At 39.3% G+C, this 24,068-nt stretch overlaps 1 protein-coding gene across 6 annotated transcripts in view; it reads right to left on the reverse strand.

Moving 5' to 3' along the window:
- The window catches only part of BIRC6 (baculoviral IAP repeat containing 6), a 173,740-nt gene extending 151,507 nt beyond the window's left edge, over positions 1–22,233 (reverse strand). For 5 of the 6 annotated variants that reach the window (XM_068185301.1, XM_068185298.1, XM_068185300.1 and 2 more), the window contains exons 1-6: positions 21,835–22,232; positions 6,423–6,604; positions 3,921–4,058; positions 3,347–3,540; positions 1,580–1,691; positions 239–321 (exon numbers count right to left, since the gene is read on the reverse strand). In XM_068185301.1, coding sequence (XP_068041402.1) covers positions 239–321; positions 1,580–1,691; positions 3,347–3,540; positions 3,921–4,058; positions 6,423–6,604; positions 21,835–22,069 — 944 coding nt within the window. In that variant the 5' untranslated portion in view covers positions 22,070–22,232. Of the gene's footprint in view, positions 1–238; positions 322–1,579; positions 1,692–3,346; positions 3,541–3,920; positions 4,059–6,422; positions 6,605–21,834 lie in introns of all 6 variants that reach the window. The other variant, XM_068185299.1, reaches the window with a different exon arrangement.
- Positions 22,234–24,068: the final 1,835 nt, after the last annotated feature.

The following is a 24,068-nucleotide window of genomic DNA, read 5'->3' on the forward strand; positions in this document are numbered from 1 at the left end:
GAATTAAGAAACAAAACCAACTACATCTTTTTTCTTTTAGTATTATACAGAAATTCGATATAGTACATAAAATATTTTTGTGATTTGTTCCATGGAATCATTTTGGAAACCCATTCTTGTCAATGACTTGTCCTAAACTCACCAGAAATACCATTGCGGTATGTTGATTTTTGTCCTTCGAAGATTTCTAACCACCTCAGTACAAATTTAGGTGTACTTCACATATCATTAAACTTACCAAGGTTCATCTGTAGGTTCCCAGCACACCAAGCACACACTACATGTAAAGCACATGGCTCTGTCATCTCCTGATGAAGCAGGCTACGAAAATAGGAAGAAACACTTGAAATTTATATAGCTATGTACTACAAAGCACTTTTAACTAGATGATCAAGTTCTTTCCCCTTAGTGACATACTAAAGCATCACACCAAACATATAAAAGGCCACAAATTATATTCTACAAAGTGGCAGCATTTCACATTAAAAAAAGAATACACATTACTGTAGAAGAGATCCAGAGCTAACATCCATGCAAGTCATTGGATGCAAACCACAGACATAGAACAGAAATTACTTTTTTTTTCTTTGGCAAAAGTTCACAAGGTTCAAAAAAATTTTAACTGCAGCAGAATACATGCTTGGATAAACACGGGTTAAAAAATATTCCTACCAATCTCTTAGGACATAAAGTATTCTCTACCACTCCTCTGCAAAGAACAGTTCTTACTAGCTGAAGTAACTGAGGAAAAACAATCAAAATTTCCATTCTCTTAAAATTCAGCATTTTCATGACCTCATTTCAAGACATGCTTGGGAATTTGCAGATGCAATTCCAACATATGAATTCCTTGCATTACTCCTTCTGTGCAAGTTTAAGAAATCATCCAAAAACTTCATCCACCTATCACACTTTACAGCTGACAGAAGGAAACAGACAATATTGCTGTCAAATGATAGGCACTGCCCAGGCATCATTATCTAAATCCATATTATAAATATTTTTTAAAGCAGGAATAATTTCAAGGAATAAAAAATGGAAATAAGCAAAAGTAGTGGAATAAAATATTGAGGTTGTATTTATTCAATAAGCCTAACAATTTAATGTGATCTAGGACCTCTGTTTGATACAACAAAGTTCTGCTAGGAAATTATGTTTAGGGAACTCCAGTGCCAAGCTTACTGCTCTTTTGCTTTACTTGTAATATAAAAAAGATTATTTACTCAACAATCTAACAAGGTGAAAGACAGATTCTATGTAACAACCAACTTCATCTCTATTTCTGTTAACTCAGATTAATATGATATTTCAAAAAGTTTTGTATGCTGAAGTTCATAACTGTATTTTCAGTGATCTGTACAAAAAAGAAAAAGAAAAAAAAAAGAGGCAAACTCAAGGCACCAAAGCCCCTTGAAACATAAAAAAAAAAAAAAACTGAATGACAAAGTTTTTATGGTTTATGCATAATCGAAGGTATCCATTAAAAAATAGAAAAAAACCCCTACTAGAAAACATCACCATCTTTTTTCCCGTGCCCTCTCACCTGGGGAACAAATACTAAGAACAACTAATCTCTTACCTGGTGATAGAACCCAGCTTGAGCCATAGGATCTGGCTGTGCCCACCGATAACCCACATGAGGCCATGAAGTGAATGTCTCCCGTCTGTTAGCTTCACTATACATCAAAGACCTAGAAAGGTGAAAAACTCTACATTACCCCAAACTGCCACTTAAAATTAAAAACCCAAACTATTTATAAGACTTTCAGTGCTTTAGCAACAATTAAAAACAGCACAAATAGTAACCTATAACTTACACATAAAACGATAATTAACTATTACAGGAAACTTAAAAACTTCCCTCACTTGGGTGCTTAAAGTACATCCCCAGTAAAAAATGAAAATCCACACAATAACCTATGGACCTTAAAAGCAGGACTAAGAAAATAAGCTTCCAGGTAGCCTATCTGATCTACCTGCAGGAAAGCATCAGATACCCAAAGCTATTCTGCATCAAAGGCAAGTGGAGAAGCTAGCCCAACAGAACTGCAAGAGAGTTGGATTTTTTCTAACATGACAACAACTGCAAAAATTTGGGGTTCTTAGTTAAACAGATATCAATATGCATATTTACAAATACTCTAAAGTGATATTTTAGGCTTAACTAAATACATGGTACAGCCATGGAACCCTCCAGCTCAGTCATCACTCACTACATACTATAACACTTGTAAATTTTAAACTACCACATTCCAAAATATGAACCCCTCTGCTACTCAGCAGTTAAGACAGCAAAGTAGTTCCTCTCTTTTCCACCTTCATTCAGTGCATGTCTCTCATCTGCAACAGCACATGAGAAATGAGTATCAGTTTTTCTTTTCCCTTGATAGAGTTTTGTTCTTCCAAGAACTAGGGCTGTTAGATGGAAACGTGCCTTATTTCCTGTTTCTGCTTCTCAGTTTCAGGAGATTTCTGCTGTCTTATAAGAGAATGGAAATATTAAACATTTCCTGCCAAGGAAGTAATCTAGTCTAGCAACACTCACATAAGAGCTATCTTAACTTGACATTATACCAGCTGAAGAGGCAGATCTTGGAAGAGCTCTAATCAAAATATAATGTGGTAAGGTACAGGGAGACCTAAAGGCTTGGGGAAAGAAAGCTAAGAGATAAAATCAAATTCATTAAATTATGTGAGGTGTAAGAAATGGAAAACACATGCAAAATAATATTTGTACAGACACTTTCAAGAAAGAAAAATTTATAAACTTAGGAGATTCATCAGTATTCTAACTAGTCTCAGCCTACGAAGGTTAAAATAATGGGTTACTTGCTAATGTATACATTACCACTTGGATCAGAAAGAGATGAAGAGGCAATCTGAGGTTAAATGTTCTCTTACCCCAAACATGTAGCAGTTGACTAGAGAGTTAAGAAGTAGCATATATATGGTCTGCAAAGGTAACTTCCTAAACTTCTAAACCATAAAACATAAGCATGACTCTTTCTTGTGCGAAGGAAAAGCAATTGACTTCAGGATACAATGTAGTATGTATTTAAGGCTTCAATTTTTACCTTTCTTAAAGTGTAGATTGGGATTAAGAGCAAAGTAAATTAAATTTGCATTAAAGTTGAAATACAGATAGTCTTGTGATGTCCATAAAGGCTTTGCTAAATTCAGTAAAATGTATGGCACAGCATGCATTAAACAGTTACTTAGCTGTATGTGTAAGAGCAACAAAGTACAAAATAGGTCTAACTCTTTGGCAACTAAGTTGAAGTCATCTAAGAGCTTATCCTGATACAACTAAGGGGTCAAATTCATCACTTATTTTGTCTTAATATACCTGTCCACAGATCGCCCAGGTCCCACACCAAGCTCTGGTCGTGCGCTGGGCAAGAGGTAAGATAACCTATCCATCACAGAGGATGCTACAGGTAAGGCAGCAATATTTTGATTTATCTTCTTGAGTTCATTTACAATGGCACTGGCGACAGACTTCAAAACATGATGAGGAAGGTGGAACGTAACCGTTGCCCACTAAATAAGAAAAAAAGTGTCTACGTTTTAAAATTTTAACATCTAAACAAACACATCAGAAGCGTGTCAAAACCAAAACCAAACACGTGATAAAAAAAAATACAACAACAGACACACAAAAGCAACATGGAGCATAACACAAGTAACTTCAAATTTTAATCTCATCTGGGTTTATTTTTTGACTTAATCAGCAAGAAACTGATCTTGTTTATTCTCTTACCAAGTGAAGCTTCACAAATAAAACTAAGGAACAGATAATATATTCCACTGTCTTCAAACAAAATCCACCACATTGAGTCATAGATTTTGTATGTTTCAATGGTAGGCACACATATTAGACTTGGGAATCCATGTTAGACAGTACAAAGACAAATTCTTACCTTTGCAACTTTATGATTTGCTGCTGTTTCATGTGAGGTATTTTTTAAGCCATCCTTCAGTTGGGTGATGAACAAATCATATCCCTCTGTGCTAGAAACATCTACTTTTTCTATGCAAGCAGATAACAGCTGCTGAGCCTAAAATGCAGATGTGCAAGCAAAGTTAGCATCCACACTGAGTAACTACAACAGGAATTATGCCTGTTTCATTACACTTGGAAATGTCCTTTGCCAGATCCTACTTTATCATATATCAGTATAATTCTCAAAAAAGATCCAGACCTGAGTAAGAAGCACCAAATTTTACTTCACAGGCCAACCCACAGATAAACTTCAGCAACGGTAACATTAATTACTACAAATTCTCTCAAGGACAATATTACCAAATGTCAATTACAATTATCAATTACAAAAAGTCAGTCACAAAAGTTAAAACAGAAGATCTATTAAAGCAAGGAATGAGGAGACATCTAATGCCCAATGCTTTCTCTTCAAAAGGATTCAATCAGCTTTAATGACAAAAAGTGACAGCAAGAACAAAAGTCTTGCCGTTTTCTGAGTAGCTTTGTACCTTCAAAAAGGTAGATAATAATGATAACAACCACACTGCAATAAAATTAGAGATAAGCTACTTACAATGCTAATACAGCGAAGCTGAAAAACGAAGCAAAGAAAAACCCGGGCCAGTTTAGAAGTTAGTTCTTAAAACTCAAGACATAATGCAGCTATAAAAGAATGGTATATGCATCCATTTATAGACTTTTTCTTCCCAGTCTCATCTGTTTCCAGCTTATCCCTCTGTCTGCTAACTTCACGTTGACAGGTAAGATTTAAAGGCACAGAGTATTCCAAATCTGCAGTTAGGTGGGTTAACATCTGAAAAATTACAGGAATTCTTTCAAGTTACAAATATAGGGAAATATTTCCCAAGGACAATGGTCAGCCAGTCCTTTAAACAACCTCAACAGAACAGACCAAAAGGCCCCTTAGTTAAGTCCTTAGGAAATTCAAGGGAAGCAAGACTGAAATAAGGCAAAACAGCCCCCTAGCTAAGGTTGTATCAGAAGACTAACAGATAGACTGTGGAAGTTCCTAGATTTTAGTGCTCTATGGCAAATTCAAAACAGTATAGAGATTGCTTCATAACTTGTTAATGCTGACAGTTAGAAATGCATAAAGGTGCACTGCACTACCAGGAGATCAAACTATTTAAAAAACTACTTAAATTAAGTGCAAAAATTTGCAGAAAAGTTCTAGAGACAAAAACCACTAAACACCCTTCCTTGGATGAAAGTTCTTGACCTTTCTATGATGAAAGAAGTGGACAGATGTGTTTGTATGATATTTGCTTAGTATTTACTAAGTTTTTCCACAGTCTGGGTTACCACATCTTTAAAATTAAAAGAACTTGAGACTGATAATGTTTTGCCTCCTTCCTCACTGATCTGGTGATAAAAATCCCATAGCTATTCCTACTGAACTCCACATTTCTTTTTCTACAGGAAGGATGTTTACAGAGAAGTGCTGTAAATAAGGGTCTGTAAACTCTTTAGAACCAAAGAATCTCTGTGCCAAAAACTGATACAAACTTATAGGTTGTATTGAACCATGTGAGACTGAAAACCCATCACAGCAGACCTTATGAAAGACAATCCTGACCTCTGAAACTTTCTTCACACTCAGCCACACATACCAAGATTCTTTAGTAACCCACAAAGGGTATAAAAGTGATGCCAGTGGGCAGCAAGCATCAGGAACCTGGAAAGCTTTCTTCAGAAACCCCTATGAAGCATTTTATTGCTGTTACTCCTACTCAAGTCACATAGTTAAAAACCTCACATATAATATACATTCTTGATTCACATTCATATGTAAACAATTTACATCAATGCTGAGGATAAACAAATGCAAAAAAATCCTAAGCATTACACTCTAAGCAGAAATGTGTACATTAGCTTCTCTTAAAGTGATACTGAATGCTCAAACCACAAAGTACTGTGTTACAGCTGATCCAAACATAAAAGGGAAGCCAGGTTTGCACAGAAAAAAAGTCTTTTGTTATGCCAGCTGACCTTGCTAGAAAACTTAGATTCCAGCTCTAACTCTTCACATGACAGAACACAGTGTTAACTGATTTCACCATTCTTTTCCTGAAAGACTATAACAACAACAAATCAGGGATGCCTAACAGGCCAGACTGACTCCTAGAAGTGCATGTAGATTCCATACACAAATACTGACAAAGGTGGGGAAATGAGTCCTTATCTTTGGTCACTAAAAAGTTCTTTCTTCTGAAAAAATGTGGTCTTGAGACATGCTCTGATTTGTTTGAGATACAGGAAATTGTGAAAATGTATGGCCCTATGACAGCTAATAACTAAGAAACTTTTCCATTACATGCTGTTAATATCACCCTAGAAACTCAGAGTCAAATGTCTGGTTTCAGAATTTCTGACACAGTTATTTACATAGCTTTTTTCAATTCCCTCCTCCACATCTTACCTCTGTAACCGGCAATTCAAGCTGAACCACGTCATCTTGTTTTGAAACAGGCGTTTGCAGAGCTGTGTCTAACAGTAAGATGCCATTGAGATCTTTCCTACATCCTACTGCATAATCGTCCACAAAGATCACTTTATCCACAGCAGAAATATACTGACATTTCACCCGTCCACCTGGTTTGGCTATAAAGGAAAGATAAAATGCAAGATCTAATTAGAAAAACGCTTTTATAGAAAAGACCTCTAATTTCTGTTTAGGAACGTAATGTAACACTTTGGCAAAATCTTTACTTCTTGAGATGATCAAAACCTAGCATCTTAGCAACCACAATTTTCACCAAGCCTTTATATTTCCTATGTTAAAAAACAAACTACCAAAATCTATACATCCCATCAATAAATGCAACCATTTTGTTCCTACAGTGGAAGCAATCAATCTAAGTCCTCCTCCTACCAGGAGGCCTCAACTAGTGTTTTCAATCTTAATGCAGATGCCTGGTGTACTCGACACTAGCTAACAATCAATGATAAGAACAAAATTGTACAAACCAGCATGAACACTGAGAAAAAATTGCTAAATTACCGTTAAGGCTTACTATCAGCACTTCATCAAGCAAAACAACACTTAAACTTCTCAAAACTAAGTACAGCATGTAACAGGTACCAATGTGGTATGTGCTCCTTGAGACACTACAACAGCTAATTTCTGCTCAGTGCTGCACAAGTGACATTAGTAACAGGTTTGAGAAGTTTGGTGAAAGCAGACAAAGACTGCCAGCAGATAAATAAGGAAAGACTGTGGCAATGGATATTATCCCCTAAAATGTTTAATGTTACTCGTCATTATTACATGTCTAAAGCTGGATAGACTGCAGAACTAAATGTAATCCATGTGAAATGCTACCTGCATAGAAGGCAAACTGCTTTCTATCACAGACAGTGTAAGCTGCCACCCCAGAAGCACATTGTGCGTATGTTATAAATAGGGACACATTCTCCAATGGCAGCTGAAAATGCTGAATCGTCAACACAGATGTCTTCCTGTCACACAGGAACAGGAGTTCCATCAAATTTTGCATTAATCATGTCCTGTCCATGCTCTCATCTTTCCTCAGACACTGGATACTGCTTTTATTATAAATAATTTAAAAATCCCCATTTTGGTAGCTAGCACAAAGTAAAACATCCAGGTAAGGACAGCTACATAATTCTGTCATCTTCACACTTTGGTAAGAGTTAAATGGAAATTAAGACTTCTGGAAATACAGGGCACATGAATCTGACAACATTACACTTATAGTATCCTCTCTTTGAAAATGCAAGGTAAAAGGTAAAGAACAGTTGTCAGCTGCCCTTTCCACCAAGATTTCGGAAACAATGACTCATACTCACAAAACAAAGGCCATATCCCTTTGCCTGCATTAAGTATACTGCAATTGTAATCATTGATACCACAGCCAGAAACACTTGAAGAGTCCGGAATCACTTGATAGTTGTAAAGTCTTTAGTCCTTGCTCAGCAAAAAAAGGTTCTCTAAATGGTAAACCAACTAATTTCAAACGGTGGTTTTGCCAATACACTGGAGCTCCTCACACAAGACTTTCTACAACCAACACAGCTGCAGGCAAGGAAGTAAAGCATTCTACAGGAAAATAAGCTTTATCAAAAATTCAAATACTGGTTTTAACATCTTTAAAAGTATAAGTTTCAACAATGTACTGGAAACTATTATGCAAATAAACTGAACAGTATCTGATGCAGTAAACTAGAAACCTCAGTAGATTCTGATGATGTCTGCAGACTATCCAGAGTGATCCAAGGGATGGATCACTACAGGACACTTTAACACGTCACTTCTCTCCTCCTTCCCCCTCCCACGGAAAATGGGAAAAGCAGCTTACGCTTTCTGGCAGTGCCAACACCATGAACACTTTCTTTTGCACTTTCCTCATTTCCTGCCAAGCTTAAGAGTATGCTCAAGCCCTGTGCCTAGGAGTTCAGCAGCCTGTAGGGGCCCCAGTGATTGCAGCTTTCCAGGCTATTAATGAAATCTCATAACTAAAGCAGCAAACAGCTAAGACCCTCTGAGTAAATGATCTAAATCTTTAGAAGCCAATGAAGATAACTAACAAGGCAGGTAACATAGTATTTATGCTCCATTGCAAAACAAAGTATGTTATAACTACAGAACAAAAAATATATTGGCTGCCAGCTGTGATTTTTTTTTTTTTTTTTGTGTACTGGCTAATATTCTAGTTGGCTGTATTGACAGAAATATTGGCCAAATTATCTCTAAAAAGCTATTTACAGTTGCTGTTTTTATTTTATTTGAAGCACATAAAAACAAAACAGGCTCCCCTAGCCTAAGTTGATGGAACTTCAACCCAAAGAAACATATTCTGTAACTGACTAGTTTACAATAAATAGCCTCTGAGTTGCTGAGAAGCTTTTTTTGCAAATAGGAGTTTAATTTTAAAAGTTCACAAAACACACTTCAAAATAATTCTAGTACTAGTCACATACTATAACACAGTCTACATATGGCTGATCATATGATTATAATAATAGATTTAGAACCAGGAAGCCAATGAATATAGAAGTCACTGCAACAGAAGTAGTAACCTGGAAGTTATGCCTAGAAAAGTTAAATCATCCCAAAGCATTGTCAGAAGTGTTCTTTTAAACTCAGGATCAATATTTCACAATGTGCTAAAGGACTCTGCCAATACCCATTGAAAAACATACTGGTGCCCCTCTAACATTATGTCCTGCCTGTCCAGCCTAAGTTTACCAGCAATAAATAGTGATCTATATCTTCACAAACCACAGATAAAGTTTCACATAAAATCACTAAATTATTTAAGCTAGATCATAAGAACCCAGGTGTTACTCTCATTTTAGCCCCCACTGCTTTAGCTGTAATTTGTTTTGGGTGATAGGAGAAAAAGCAGTCATTCTAAGTTTCTAATGATTTTGCTTTTCAATCTTGGCACAAGTGAATCATAGCTTCTCCCAATAACTCCAGCCTATCTGCCTAGGATTAAAAACAAAACAACTCACAAAGAAGTCATTAAACCTTTTGTCAGTTCCTACAAGGAAACCTGGCAGGCTGCTAGCATGCCAGAAGTGCAAATCCAGTAGCATATCACACTGTGGTACGTCATCTATCACAACAATTAGAATTAGAAACCTAAAAACTTAAAATAAAACTGAACAACCATCAGATTGCAGAAATTAAGAACCTGAGAAAAGGAATATTTCACCTCCACCTTCTTTGTTTCAAACAACAGAGAACAGAGACCAGCAATTTCCTGTGATTGACATCTGACCTACAAAAGTATAACAGAAAACAAACTTGTTTGGAGAATTCATAACAGTCTAAGCAGCATCTGGCATGCCCCCTTGCCTATGGGCATTAAGATGAACCAAACCAATTAGAGAATTAGCCTTGCATTTCAAGAAGTAGAACAATGAAAAAAAATTTGTCGCCATCTCTCTGCTAAAGATAATCTCTATAGCTTTGAGGCTGAATCTAAGACAAGTGGCTGACACCTGCATATGCTTGGTCACCATCATGAAGAGATATAGATTAATGCTGGCAGTAACACCTTTATCTTTTGTGGTACTGGAAAAAGTTAATTCACCTAGAAAACTGCTAGCCAGGAATAGTACTAAAACATATGAAAGTCAGTAATTCTCTTGACAAGAATCTCCCAACATAGAGCACAAAAGCTTAAAAATAGTTTCTAAATTACCGTAAACTAACACTTACCTGCAGCTATAAAGTGAGAATGGTAAACACATGCATCATAGCACTAATTCCATAATGCTAAGACCCAAGTCCAATCAAGCATCTAAAGGAACGTTCATAATTTTGATCTATCAATGTCACTAGATCTTTAAATTAAGAATTAAAGTAACATTTTTTTGAGAAACAGAAATCCCATCAGCCCAGTAGAACAGATACATTATGTGCAGCAGTACCAGTTTTGCATTTGCCATTTACATTAAAATATCCAAACAATATCTCAGTACTCATTTCAAAATACTTGCAAACATGGAAAAAATAAATGAATGAAGCTTCAGGAGATCAAAAGCCCTATCTATCCCACTGACTTTGTACCATAAAATTTGAGCAAAAAGCTACTTAAAGAGAATCCAAAACTCAAGAAAAGGCCAGGTTAGTGAACAACAAAACTATCCCTTCCACCTAAGACAAAAACACTTCCTGCTAGAACCTCACTCAGCTACTTCCACACATTTTTCACATACACCTGGGATTAAAAAAACCTTACGTATCGGTTGTCCTCATTTGTTACAAAGCAAGTGCCTTTCTTATTGCTACCACTTCATGTAATCATAAAACCAACTGAAAGTTAGCAAGTGTTACACCTAATTACATACTATCTAAGCAACCCATCTGCCAAGGCAAGCATTTAAGAACACTTGCAGTTTGAGGAAATTCTGCAATACAAATTTAAAAAAAGAAAATCCTGTCCTGAAGTTCAACTTGCTGTCTCAACTTGCTATATTTGCAGGAATCTATTTTGAACTAATACTACAGAAAATCACAACTACGGATGAGCTGCAAAGGGTTCACACAAAAGAGGATAAAAAGCAAACCACTGTCTAAAAATAAATTTATCTCCAAATTATTTCACATCAGTGGCTCCCAAATGAAACAAAGACATGGTGGTTATTAACAGTTGGGAACACCATAACGAGAAGATGTCTAATGGCTGGCCAAATCAGGCCATGACTGCTCATAATTACTGAATTTAACAGTTAGAGAGTCTCACTTGTTCCTCCTCTTCTCTTACTCATGTACATCCCCTGTGGATACTTCAGCACTGTAGTTTTATCTTCAGGTCCAGGCCCAACCCCTTATTTGCACTAAACATCACCTCACCAAAGCAGTCTGCTGTCATCACAAAGGCACTCCATGAACCCCTCTTTTCCCCAAATCAGAAACATTCTCAAACTTTAGGAAAGGACAGAAAGGAAATTATTAGATGAACACAAGTTCAAGTTCCTATTTTAGACAAATTACATCAATGGCTTAAACCAGGTATATACAAGCAGCATCTTCTTTTGGATTTCACTATATGCACATAGCTTCATCTGCCACATCAGCTGGAAGAGCTGTCCAAAATTATTTATTAAAGAAAAAACACACTAGAGCTGAAGCAGGAAAGAAAATTAAAAATGTTCTCCAAACAGCAAGAATGCTGAAGGCGACAAATACCCAGATTCACATTACAAAGTGCCTTCAAACTCACGTATTTGCAAAAACTGGATTTAGTTAATAAAAAACAAGACATGTGATCTAAAGTTCATCTTTCCTTTAGCAACAAGCACAATAGAGTTGCTTCAGTATCAGTTTCATTATATGATAGCTGGTTTTAGTAATCCTTATTAATAGGAAGATGTGTTATCTGGGCCAAAGCACTGGAGACTGCCACATGAATATTAACTAGATGTGTCTGCTCAGGCAACTACTAAGAGAAGCTAACACTAACACTAAAAAGATTTCAGAACATAAACAAAACCCCACTGAGATCAAGACAGCTCATATCTTACTTGCTTTGCAGGCATAGTCCTCTCCCACTGTACTGTACTCAAAATGAGAGTGAATCAGCAGGAGGATGCTCCCAAGCTCCTTGTGCCTGTGCTCTTTGTGTGGTTTCAGATCTCCATGTATCTGACATGAGTGGCATCATTTGCATGTACAGAACACAACTACTCACACAGTTCTACGCCGTTATCCCTAGAACAAATTAGGAAAGATTTCACAAGGTATTCTAGAATCCTTCCCTTAAGCCCCAGTAAACTATGAGAATATAAGTCCCTGCAATTCTTCCGCAAACACCTCACTGAGGGCACATTCTTATTCAAAAATTTTCTTAAAAGTGAAAAATGATGAAAAAACTTCAGGAAAGTTTTCTTTCAAAGGGTGCAGACAGACAGATTACACAGCTTCCACCCACAACCAGACACGGGCAAGGAACACTTCACAGCTCAGTAACAGGAAGTTCCTGTTCTTCAAGTGCTAGTCCCATCACAGCATTTCACAACAAAGAAACTTTGCCAGATGAAATTTTACTACCAATTCCTCTTTTGGTCCCTAAAGTGGCATCTGAGTTCACCCATTATGTATCCTGCAGTCTCTGCGAATGGAGAAAACATCTCCACATATGGCACTTTTTGAGCTCCCAAGACTGTTTGGCAGGAAATGGTTTAGCTTCTCGCCCTTCCAAGCTCCAGTATTTTAAGGAGATTACAAGACATCATGCTGGGAGAAGCAGCAAGTTCTCAAAAGCAGATGGGTGGGTTAAAAGGCAAGTGAAAACCTGGCTACATTGTCATGTGCAAAGTTAGTCCTTAATGATACAACACCTAGCCAGTTATGAGTGGCATTCAACAAAGCCTGATACATGGTTCACTACTTTCATCAATGGTTTGGGTGGTGGGACACACTGCACCTTGATTTAGACTGTGGATGACACCAATGGGAGATGACTGAGGGCAACTGATGCATTAAATGGCAGGGCTGCCTTTTACAAGGATGTCAGACAGAGGAATGGCTTGACACAAATCTGACATTCAGTGAAGACAAATGCAAGGTCTTACACCCAGAATGGGATATAACCCCATACAACAAGAGAAGCTGGGGACCACTTGTCTGGGTGGCAACCCACCAGAAAGAACTTGGGATCCTGATGGACAGACTGAACAAGAGGCAGCATTGCACCCTCTCAGCAACAAACTGTTACCATAGAGGGGACCACAGGAAAAGATCAAACTCCTCTAATCAGCAATAAGCCCACATCCAGAATATCAGCTCCATCTTTGCTCCTCCATCAGCACATCAGCACATATGTGACAGTCCCATGAAGGAGGTACTAAGAAGTTAGAGGGCTGGAAAACACAACACATGGGGAAAGACTAAGATAATTGGGCTCATTTAGTCTACAGAAAAAGAGGTTTAGCAGAAAATCTAACAGCAGTCTTCCATTACTACAGCAGTAGCTCAAAAGCTATTTTAGACTGCTGAGTTACTACCTTTCTGTTTTGGATATTACTTAAAAAAAAAATGTACTGACCAGAGAAGCAGGCACAGTGGATCAGAGGAAAATGCTCATAACCCCAGATTTAGCCGAAGACAGTGGTCTAAACCAAGTGGTTAGTGAAGAATTTAAGAAAGGTAATCTACACAATGGGTCTTTCCTGTAACACTCTCAGCCTGAGCCAGTTTGTGCTTAGGGATCTTCTGACCCAAAAGGGATTTTGATTATTACAATGACCTTTGACAAGTTTTTCCTTTATAACTTTGTCCAACACTGTTGTAATTCCACAAACATATAGCATCCACAATGCCCTGTACCCAGGAGCTTCATATTTTATTATTTCTCAGTTACTTATTTTGATGCCCTCAGCTCCTGTACTTGAATAATCAGCTCCCAATCTTCATTTTTCATATGTTCTCATTCTCTCAACTCCACATTCCAAATCATCCCCATCATCTTTTTCAGACTGAATACCGTTTCACATATATAAACCATTTGTTTCACATACATAAACCATTCTACACCTTAATTTTCTAGTTCTGTCACATCTTTTTGAGACAGAAATATGGCACACATATATAGACATTGAAAAAGGACATATAATCAGATGAGTTCTTGACAACTTCTCTAGCATTTGCTTATACAGTAACAACTGAGCATTTAGCTGGTATTTCATATTCCTAGCACAAGATCTCGTTCTGGCATTATGAGTTAGTTCAGACCCCAGTACACCAGGTTACAACACCAGTAAATTCTTATGAGTATTTAAAGTTTATTAAATGCATTCTCATATTATCCTAATAACTACTACACAGGGAAGCTGAAGCAGAACAGACTAGATTCATGCACGTTTAAGTTATATTTAAAAGTTAAACTATTCTTTAGGATGCCTTTTCCAACTCTTCAGAGAAGTCAGCAAAATGAAAAGGCCTTGTACATTTTAAACACTTATTTGCAGCATAAGAATATTTAAACATGGTGATAGCGTAAGTTAAACCTGAGTTCTGTCATTAAAGAGGGAAATTCAGAAAAGCTACCTTAAGTCTGGCCTTGACAGGCACCTTCTGTAGGTATTGGGAAGCCAGTTCTTCCACAGATTCAGTATAAGGACTTTCCCATCATAACATGGGGAGAGAACCTGGTATTATTTGTTGAAAAATGCTGATCTTGCGACTTCTGACTCACAAAAGCTATAGAAAACTGATCAGGAAAAATCCACTACCAAAAAAAGTTTAACAAGTAGTGTTACATGTCATCATTTACCATCAGAACATAAATCTAGGATCCTGCAGAAGACAGGTCAACTAAGTCTACCCCACATTAACCACATTGCCTTCTTACTCTCCAATTAAACACTACATTTCCAGTCTTCAGTGCCATCTTCCCAGCTTCCTACTTCCCTAACCCTATACCCACTGTCATTCAAGCACTCTATCATAGTTCTCAGTGACACCCTTCACCCTCCCAGCTCCTCCTTTTAATATGGAGATTTCCACAAATCTTTATAGCCTGTTGCCCAGTAAACAACAGTTTACCAAACTGCTCTCCTACAGCTGCCAAATGCAACACGAGATCCTGAGCGCTTCATGCTCAGTCAAATCAGGGAAGTGCAGTGGATCAAAAAGCTTTCCCTCCCCAGACGTACAGGAGACTGAAGAACTGCTGACAGACTGTATGCTATGCAAGCCTTCATTGACCAGCACTTGTCATTGGATATGTTTTCATTAACGCTACCAATTTTCAAGAAAACTTAAGCAAATTCCCTCTTAAGTTACACAATAAAAAGTTATCAATACTCACTGAATAGCTCTAGCAAATAGCTCAAGAAAATTTTAAATATAATAGCTTATAATGATGTGACAGATAAATTATTTCCATAATTTAACGCTTCTAAACTTATGTTACACACAATGTTTCTTGACTATCATCATCCTTATCTGTGGAGTACACTTTCCCCAACACACACAGGAATCTTCAAAATAAATGTTCTGCAAGTGTTCCTGTCTACATTTTCACTAGCAGTGTACACTAGTCCTTAACAAATCTTGATACTCTTCCCAAAGACAAGGTAGCAAAGGACTTGCAAGGGTTAGTATTAATCTGTATTTCACAAATGAAAGAACTCAGGCCAATAGCTGTTCTTTCTTGAAACTTCTACTCAGTGACAAGCACTCATCTGGTGACTGCAAGCAGTCAGTGCAATTAAGAAAGCATTAACTATTTAAAGGACAGCTTTCTAACAACAGAAAGCAATACTGTGGCATCACCTAAGAACCATCAGGAAAGTGAACTAGCCCACGTGTACATCTTTATTTACAAATTTTTTTTAAATTGTGAAAAGGTACCGATCCCACTGGAACAGACAACATGCAAAATGCTATCTCACAAATGACCTGGGACACTCTGATACACTCAAAAGTTGTCCATGAGTCCACATGATTGCAAGCCTCATCTCCATCTTCAAGGCAGCCTAAGAAACATTTTTGAAATATGTCATACTTCTCAGGGAAAATTAAAGAATGCTTGTAAAAGCAAGGATGGACAGCTTTGTTACCTGATTTGAAAGTAACTTGGAAAGAAAACCTGAAACCAAAAAATCAGATTTAATTTTTATTAAAAAAGAATTAAGGTGAATCTTCATCTAGGACAGATTTTTCCTACACTCTATCTTATAAAATTTTAGATGTTCTATTTCACTTAAGTTATGGATACCAATGCAACAGCAACCATAAAAACATAGTTATAAACAATGTAACTAAAGACTCAGAAAGTGGTTCTACCAGGCCAGCTAACATTGTGGTGGGCTACCAGAAAGGACCAACCATAGGACAAGAGAGTATGTTAGATCCCAACCACTGATCACCAGGATGTTCAGAATGGTAAAAGATCAGGCTTTTAAGGATGAATAGACTGAGCAATGAGTAAAAGCCTTCTCCATGTTTTCATTACTTCAAGTCCAACAGAGATACACCTGTTTTTTTCCATAATGTTCTGGACTTGAATTATCAGTTATCTGTCAGGATATATTTCTGCCAAGTTTCTTCTACATCTTAAACAACATAGTACACAACATAACTGGGAGCTGAGCTGAAGGGTTTATCATATAGGCATATTAAAAGCTGTCTTGACCAAAGCTGGACAATAATTAACACTGAGGTGAAAGTCAGTTTCTTCCCTGAGAAACCTTCATGTCAATGAGAAATGCCTCAACTGCCTGTGAGACAATTAGGACAGGGAGTCAAATTCAAATCCCTGACATAAATCTCAGCACAGTGTTTCTTCTTCAGGTCACTAAGAAGCATTTCGGATTCATCTTCCTGCAGAAGACCTTTTTCACAGTCTATATGCAGAGATCTAGGAAATTTCTGATTATCTGACATTAAAGCATTCTGCAGCCTTTAATAATACTGCACTACTGTTGCAGATGGATTTAATCATGAGGCCATTGGTCCAGATAGGAATGATCTGTCAATAAAATGAAAAAATGTGTTATCATGCCTGGCAAAATAACATATGCCTGCATTGCTGCCTGTTCTGAATACCTGCATGAAGCATGGACATGCAAACATCCCTTTAAAGCTATGTGATAAGAAAAGATCGCTAATTTAACTCTATTTTAGCTTCTGCAGAAGATAATCCAGATGTGCTTCAACAGAGCCTGGAAATATCAATTAACAGCATTTTGACAGTTCGGCAAGATGCCTGATAAGTAAGAAGGGATATCCGACATACTCTGATTAAGCTAGCAGACAAATGGAGCAGCAGTCTATAGCCTTTGCTACTATAAAACACTGAACTCAAATCTAACAGTTCTCCTATTCTGTTTTCTCAAACGGTTAAGGCACCTCATGAATGATCTTACGATCACATAAATAAATGAAATTATCTCTTTAAACAGCATTTCACCCAGATTAGCAGTCACCCAAGTATGCTCAAATGCAAGGTGGACTGTAGCACATTACTAGATTTGACAACATTCCCTATATGATGAGAAAATCTGTGTTAAAACCAAGGGGTTTCATTATTATTATCATAATCTTTGTTTCATAATGGAACAAAAGAATACAAGAAACAAAAAGATGGAAGAAACTAACTCAGATTTTGAGGAATGAAGGAGAACTTGAACAGTATTACCAGTGAGCTTCAAACAGTTGAAACTGTTGATGGTGTTTTCAAATAAATCAAGTATAGAATTGGATGACAGAATATCCCAACATTTTCTCCCTAAAGATTATCTTAAGTGTAAATTCCCTCTATGACTTCCAAGTTGCGAAAGAGAATCTTTTCCTCTTGTTTTGCCTTCTGCATCACATGGAAAAGAATCAGAAAGAAACAGAGCTGGATACCTCTTGAGAGATTTCCAAGGCAACATAATTTAGACAGCTGAAGAAAAGACTTCCCAAAAGGGAACTCTGACAGGCAATGGTGTTGAACTTGCTGGCACAGGTGAGCCTCCTGGGCTGGGATCTATTTACTTCTAAATTCCTCTGATGAAGGAACAGCCCTTGAGGGCCTCTGATGATAAGGCAGAAGCTCTGTTTCCCCTGCAGGAACTGGTATATATGTACCATGAACAGATCCTTTCCTGTACAGATTCAGAAGTCTGTATTTTAATTCCTGTTAGGGCCTCTAGAGTAATTTAGAAGGCCTTAGCTACAAAACACTGTGCGTTTTAGCAAACAAGGCTCTGAAGTTACTGCCACATCAAATTAATCTAGAAATACCTACTGGAACATTCAAGATGGTCACTGTCCATCTGATGGTACATTTTAGTTTCTTATTTCAATCCTGCCCAAGCTTCTCTAAGAGTTATAGTACTCTCTCAGTTCAGGCAGTTTTCTTACTTTATTTGTAAATAGAAGGGACTGATAAATCAAACATTTCTATGAACACTAAGAGTGTCACTCAAGACTAATCTGTAAGTTTGTTTAAATTCTTCACGAGGTTTTTGTATCACTGTTTTGGTTTGCTTTTTTTGAGGCCGAGGAAAAGGCTCATCTTTAGTGCTGTATTTGAAGATTCCTCATTTATGCTTTTTTGGCTACCAGCATTCAACTTGAAACTGAAACCACAGAAATATTTAAATGTCTAAGAGGGAAAATAAAGTACTTGATAGACTTGTGCAACAGATTCAAAACCAGTCCTGACTAACCACTACAAGCAAATAAACAGAAATGCAGAACATCCAGAAATCACAAGAATTCTCCTTGCACTTCCAGTCTGGTTCTCTGAAATGCACAGTGTGCATGCAACAGTCTTGACAGAATAAAAAGGACAATCTTATAACCAGGTAAGACAGAGCTTAACGTTAGTGGTACCTGATTTACTCCCTACTTTTAAGCACTACCACGCTCTGTTGCAAATGATCACCTGGTCCTCCTGAATAGGCCTACAGGGCTCATACTGGAAACAGATTAAAGACGTTACACACTTTAGAGACAGAGACAGAGCTGCTGAAGATTCAGCATGGTCTAACAATCCACACTGAATTCCTACAGACTGGGCTCAGAAGAACAATCCCTGGATCACCACATGCATTAGACCAATGAAGTTCACATGAGCAAGTGAAGCACACAGACCACATCCTAATGTCTGGACCCCATCTAGAACTGAACTGTCTTCTGGCTGTGAATCTTTTGTCTTGCTCTTTTACACACCAAAGAGCAATCTGCATTTCTATTCTAAAGAAGGCAGCCTCCACTGCTCTACCACATTCAGCATTCCACAAGTTCAATCTTTTCACAGAGAATGAGCTCAAAGCTTAATATATATTTCTGCAGTGAACTGTGACTGCAAATACAAAACACACTGAGGCTTGGTGGTGTTTCTTTTCCTCCCCTATTCTGCCTTGACAGGAGAACCTTTTCCTTGCTCTGCTTTCTAGAAAGAGGCCTGCTACATTTTGTTTTTCTTTGGGTAACAAGCAACAGCATTTCTGTCCAACATAAATCTTTTGGCAAGGCATAAGACCTACAGCCTCAATTACCAAGGAGGACAAGCAGTCTCCCAGGAGAAGCAGTTTTAATTCCTAGAGACTCTATTTTTAGTTATAGTACCAGAAGTCCCCGAAGCAACAATATCCTTTGACCTGTCATTTATGGCAGGGGAGGGAGTACGGACAGAGTTGGTCTACAGGTCTGAGTGTCCAGCTACTACTATCCTACATTAAAAGAGCTCACGCTGTACAGTGCAGGCAGACATCAGAGAGCAGCTAAATTCCCTGGTCCTCCTCTTCCCAAAGACTGAAGGAAGAGGGAGACAAAAAAAGTGAACAGCATTGCTAATAGCCGCAACAGACACCAACTGCTGAGATGCAGATTTCTGACAGGCATGCCAGCCTGAATCAATAAGAAAATTCATCTAAAGTTTCTTCAAACTAAAGGTTATATTTTTTTTCCCAGTAATAAAACCATCAGCTCTACTGCACAGATAAAATTTGGGTAGATTGCAAGCAATTCTGTTGTTTTAAGTGAGGAGGAGTAGAACCCATCTTTTACAGCCATGCTGTCACAGAGAAGACTGACACTAAAGGAAGTATACATGATTGAATGTACGTAGCAGAAGCAAAGCAATATGTTATTTTCAAATAGTTACTATTTCGGGGAGAATTTCCATTAGCATTTTGAACACTGAGTCAAATCCTTTGCAAGGATTCTATCACAGCAAAGTGTAGAATCACTTTCATTTACAGATCACTTCCTTTTCTGTATCTGAGAATTAAACATCTCCTACACAGACAGCCAATTACAAATTAAGTCCTCTATTTATGCCCTCTTCATCCACAACTTAAAAGCAATTTTAAAATTCCTCCAATTGCCTGAAGAAAAGAAGCAAAGTTATTAATAAAAAAAGCACTTTATGAGACAGCATGGTAGAAGGGAATTACAGAAGCAGAGTGATCTGAATCCTGAACAATGCAGGAAACACCACACAAGGGCCTCATTTGCCTTGCAAGCAACTGACAACAAAAGCAGCTGGCACCTTCTTAATAATTCCACAAAACTTTTTTTTTTTTTCATTTGCCCCAAATGCTTAATCTTACATACAATGTACCAACGCTGAGTTATTAAAAGAAATCGGCAATTTTTGTCCTGTTCTCTTCAGTATGACATTTGCAATACAGTTACTGGTTTTCAAGGTGAAAGTGTACATATTGGCTAGGCTATGGCATTCCCATGCAGTTCTTGGCATTACTGTACCACGTTCAGGCAGCAAACAACCTTTCACCACCACCACTCAGCAAAGCTACAACTTATTAGCAATGCACAACTGTAAGGAGAACCTGAACATGGAGGCACACAACTGGTTTAATAAGCCTATCTTTCTGTTCCAAGGGCTGCACTCACAAGGAGACAAATAACCCTACCCACCACTCACCGCCAATATTCTGACAAGTGCCACAGTTTAAAAGCCATTAATGAACAAGGAACAAAAGCTGTTAATGGCATTTGGATCTTTTTCTACAGAGCTAGTTTATTAACAGGGCAAAAACACTAACGGTCAACAAATAAAGCTGCTTCATAGTTATGGAGATGCTACAGTCTAAGCCTCTACAAAGCCAGTACACAATCACGACTCCTGAACATAATAGGAGGGATACGGTTTCTACCACCAGAGACAGTCAAAATAGTCAACAGCCTGAAGAACTATTCGAACACATACAAAAACATATCACCAAATAACTTCATGAAGGATTCTGACCTTAAATAGTTTTAAGCCATAGGACAAATCACAATTTTAAGCAGTAAGCCTTCTTGAAAAAAACAGAATAAGGCTCAGTAAAGAAATTATTACAGTATCACATATCAATAAGTACTAGAATTATGCCTGTCCCGACTAACATGCTGCTTCCAATCTTTGGAAGTTCGACGTTACATGATCTACAACAACACCCGCAAAAGCAAAATTAAAAAACACAGCTCTATACATTGCAGCCTTTTATCCCCATTTAATCTTTCAGAAACCATGCCAATATGTTTCACAGAAGTAAAACGCCTGGGCGCTGTCTACATGAGGATCTCTGCCCCAAAGAGCAGGAACACAGAACCAGAGGGCCTGGTTGGAAAAGACCTCTGAGAATCACTGAGTCCAGCCTATGACCAAACACCACCACGTCAACTAGACCATGGCACTGAGCGCCGCGTCCGGTCTCTCCTTAACCATCTCCAGGGACAGCGACTCCACCACCTCCCTGGGCAGGGAGGCCCTTCAGGCCAGAAAACGGGTTGACAATAAGCCGGGGGGATCCTCCGGCATCCGGGGCCCGAGCCGAGCCCGGCCGCTCCTTCCCGAGGCTCCCCGACCCGCCACGACACCTGTTCGGCGGCGGCCCCGCTCCCCGCTCACCGCCGAGCGCCGACGCCTGCAGCGTGGCCCCCGAGGTGCCGTCGATGACTTTGATGGCGCCGCGCGCGGTCACGGCCAGGATGGCGTTGAGCGCCGGGTGGTAGCACAGGCTGCAGAGCCCGTCGGCGTCGCAGCGCAGGCAGCCGTCCCGCAGCAGCAGCCACTCGCAGGAGCCCGGACCGGGACCGGGCCCCGCCGCCGCCGTCGCCGAGGAGCAGGAGGCCGCCGCAGCCATCTTCGCGGCCGCCGCCGCCGCCGCCCTCAGGACAAGAGGCCCGCGGAGAGCCGCTCACTGACAGTCCCTGGAGCCGCCGCCGCCGGTCACCATCCGGGTCCGGGGAGAGGGGGAAAGGGAGAGCGCCCGCGTGAGCGGGAAGTGACACAGCCGCGCCGGATGCGGAACCGAGCGGCCGCGGCCCGGCGGGGGCGGGGGCGGGGGCGAGGGGGCCGCTCCGCGAGAGGCGGGGCAGGGGCAGGGCTCCGCTGCGCGCGCATGCGCGCCACCCACGGCCCGCCCCGCGCTGGCTCCGCTCCTGCGGCCGCGATCCCGGCCCGGGGCGGCGATCCCGGCCCGGGGCGGCGATCCCGGCCCGGGGCGGCGATCCCGGCCCGGGGCGGCGATCCCGGCCCGGGGCGGCGATCCCGGCCCGGGGCGGCGATCCCGGCCCGCCGCCGCTGCCGTGTAGGTACTGCTTCGGACAAAACTTGGGTCGTAAGCGGGCGAGCGCGTTCACCGCCTCCGCCTCGGGGAAAGCGGAGCGGGGATTTGTGTTTCATACCCCGGCTCCCGCACCCGTTGTGTTTTTGACCCCGAGTGTGCGAGAGAGCCCCGGTGTCAGTGGCCTCAGCGCTGGTAGGGAGTGACAAAGCCACAATGCCTCTGCCCCCCGAAGGCACGCTGCCCTTGGAAAGGCTCTCTCTGGCCCCGGGCCGGGAGCACGGAGCCATCGCACCCACGAGAGCATTCTGCTCTGAAGCAGTGCTTCAAAAACTACTTGAGTTTAATAAAACATTTTGTATTTTGTTGAGATTTTCCCTTTTCACCCACTAAAACGCCAATTCATTTTGTATAGCTCAGCCTACCTGTACAACGTTACTGCATCTGCCATAGGCTTTATTTGAGCTAAGTGACATGTTACACAAAGCTTTTAGGCTACTGATGGTCTTAAAGCTAATTTTCAAACACAAAGTTTTCTACGGAATAGTTTTATTAAAAGGACCCAAATTAGCACAGGCTGCTCCAGCAGGGAAATTTTTAAAGAAATAAAGTGTGTGAAGAAAAAATAAGGAAACCAAACCAAACCCACAGGGTATGTGTGCCACCCAGGCTAATCAACATTGTCCCGAGAGCAAAATGAGCAGCTTTTAAGCTTGCTGTAGTACTTCAAGCAAAACATTAAACACCAGTAAGGATAATGATAAAATTACAGCAGATCTCAAGCTGTATGTTGTCTCAACAATTGATTTGATCAACTTTTCAAGTAAGTATAATTTTGCTGATAAACAGCAGAGTATGTCTGATGGGTAGGAAAGGAAACAAGACGTAGATTTCTAGCTGCTCTCTAGAAATCACTCAAAATGCATGTCTCACTAAGGTGTGATACCCATGTCACCACCCCAAAATGAGGTGTTGCATCTTAGAAAGGCAATTTTTTTTTTTTTTTGCTAGATGGACGTGCTATAAGTTCCCAGTTTTGACAGACTGAAGTAGTATGTTGATTATCACAAAAACTTATTTATAGCCTCAAAGCTATTGGTATATAGCATCAATATATTGGTGGCATGCACAGGAACATGGATGTATCTTAAATGATCAATATTAATTATTCAGTATTAAGTCAGTAAATATAAATGAGCTTCATACATTCTGTAAACAAGTTTAATTCAAAAGTTTTATAAAATACATCTTGTATTTACACACATACCTCATCTAAAATATGAGTTTGTTGGATGCAAAGTTATTACAAACTATCAGAATAATTTGAGAGCTGTTTGTATGTTTCTTGCACAATATATGCAAAAAGTGACCCTAAAGATACTAAGATTAAAAGGTGCAAATCTGCAATTGGGTACAAAATATGTACTATGTTAAGTGCATTATCTACATTGCATATTACACATGTGCCAAGTCTGCGGAAGGGAACAGTTAAAATTCCAACTATAAATTTCACAAAACATTACTGGAAAGGGATGTATTTGGGGATTCAATAGAACATTCTTGCATCCTTTCAGTA

Source organism: Anomalospiza imberbis, chromosome 3, assembly GCF_031753505.1.
Source record: "Anomalospiza imberbis isolate Cuckoo-Finch-1a 21T00152 chromosome 3, ASM3175350v1, whole genome shotgun sequence".
NCBI classification, from domain to species: domain Eukaryota; kingdom Metazoa; phylum Chordata; class Aves; order Passeriformes; family Viduidae; genus Anomalospiza; species Anomalospiza imberbis.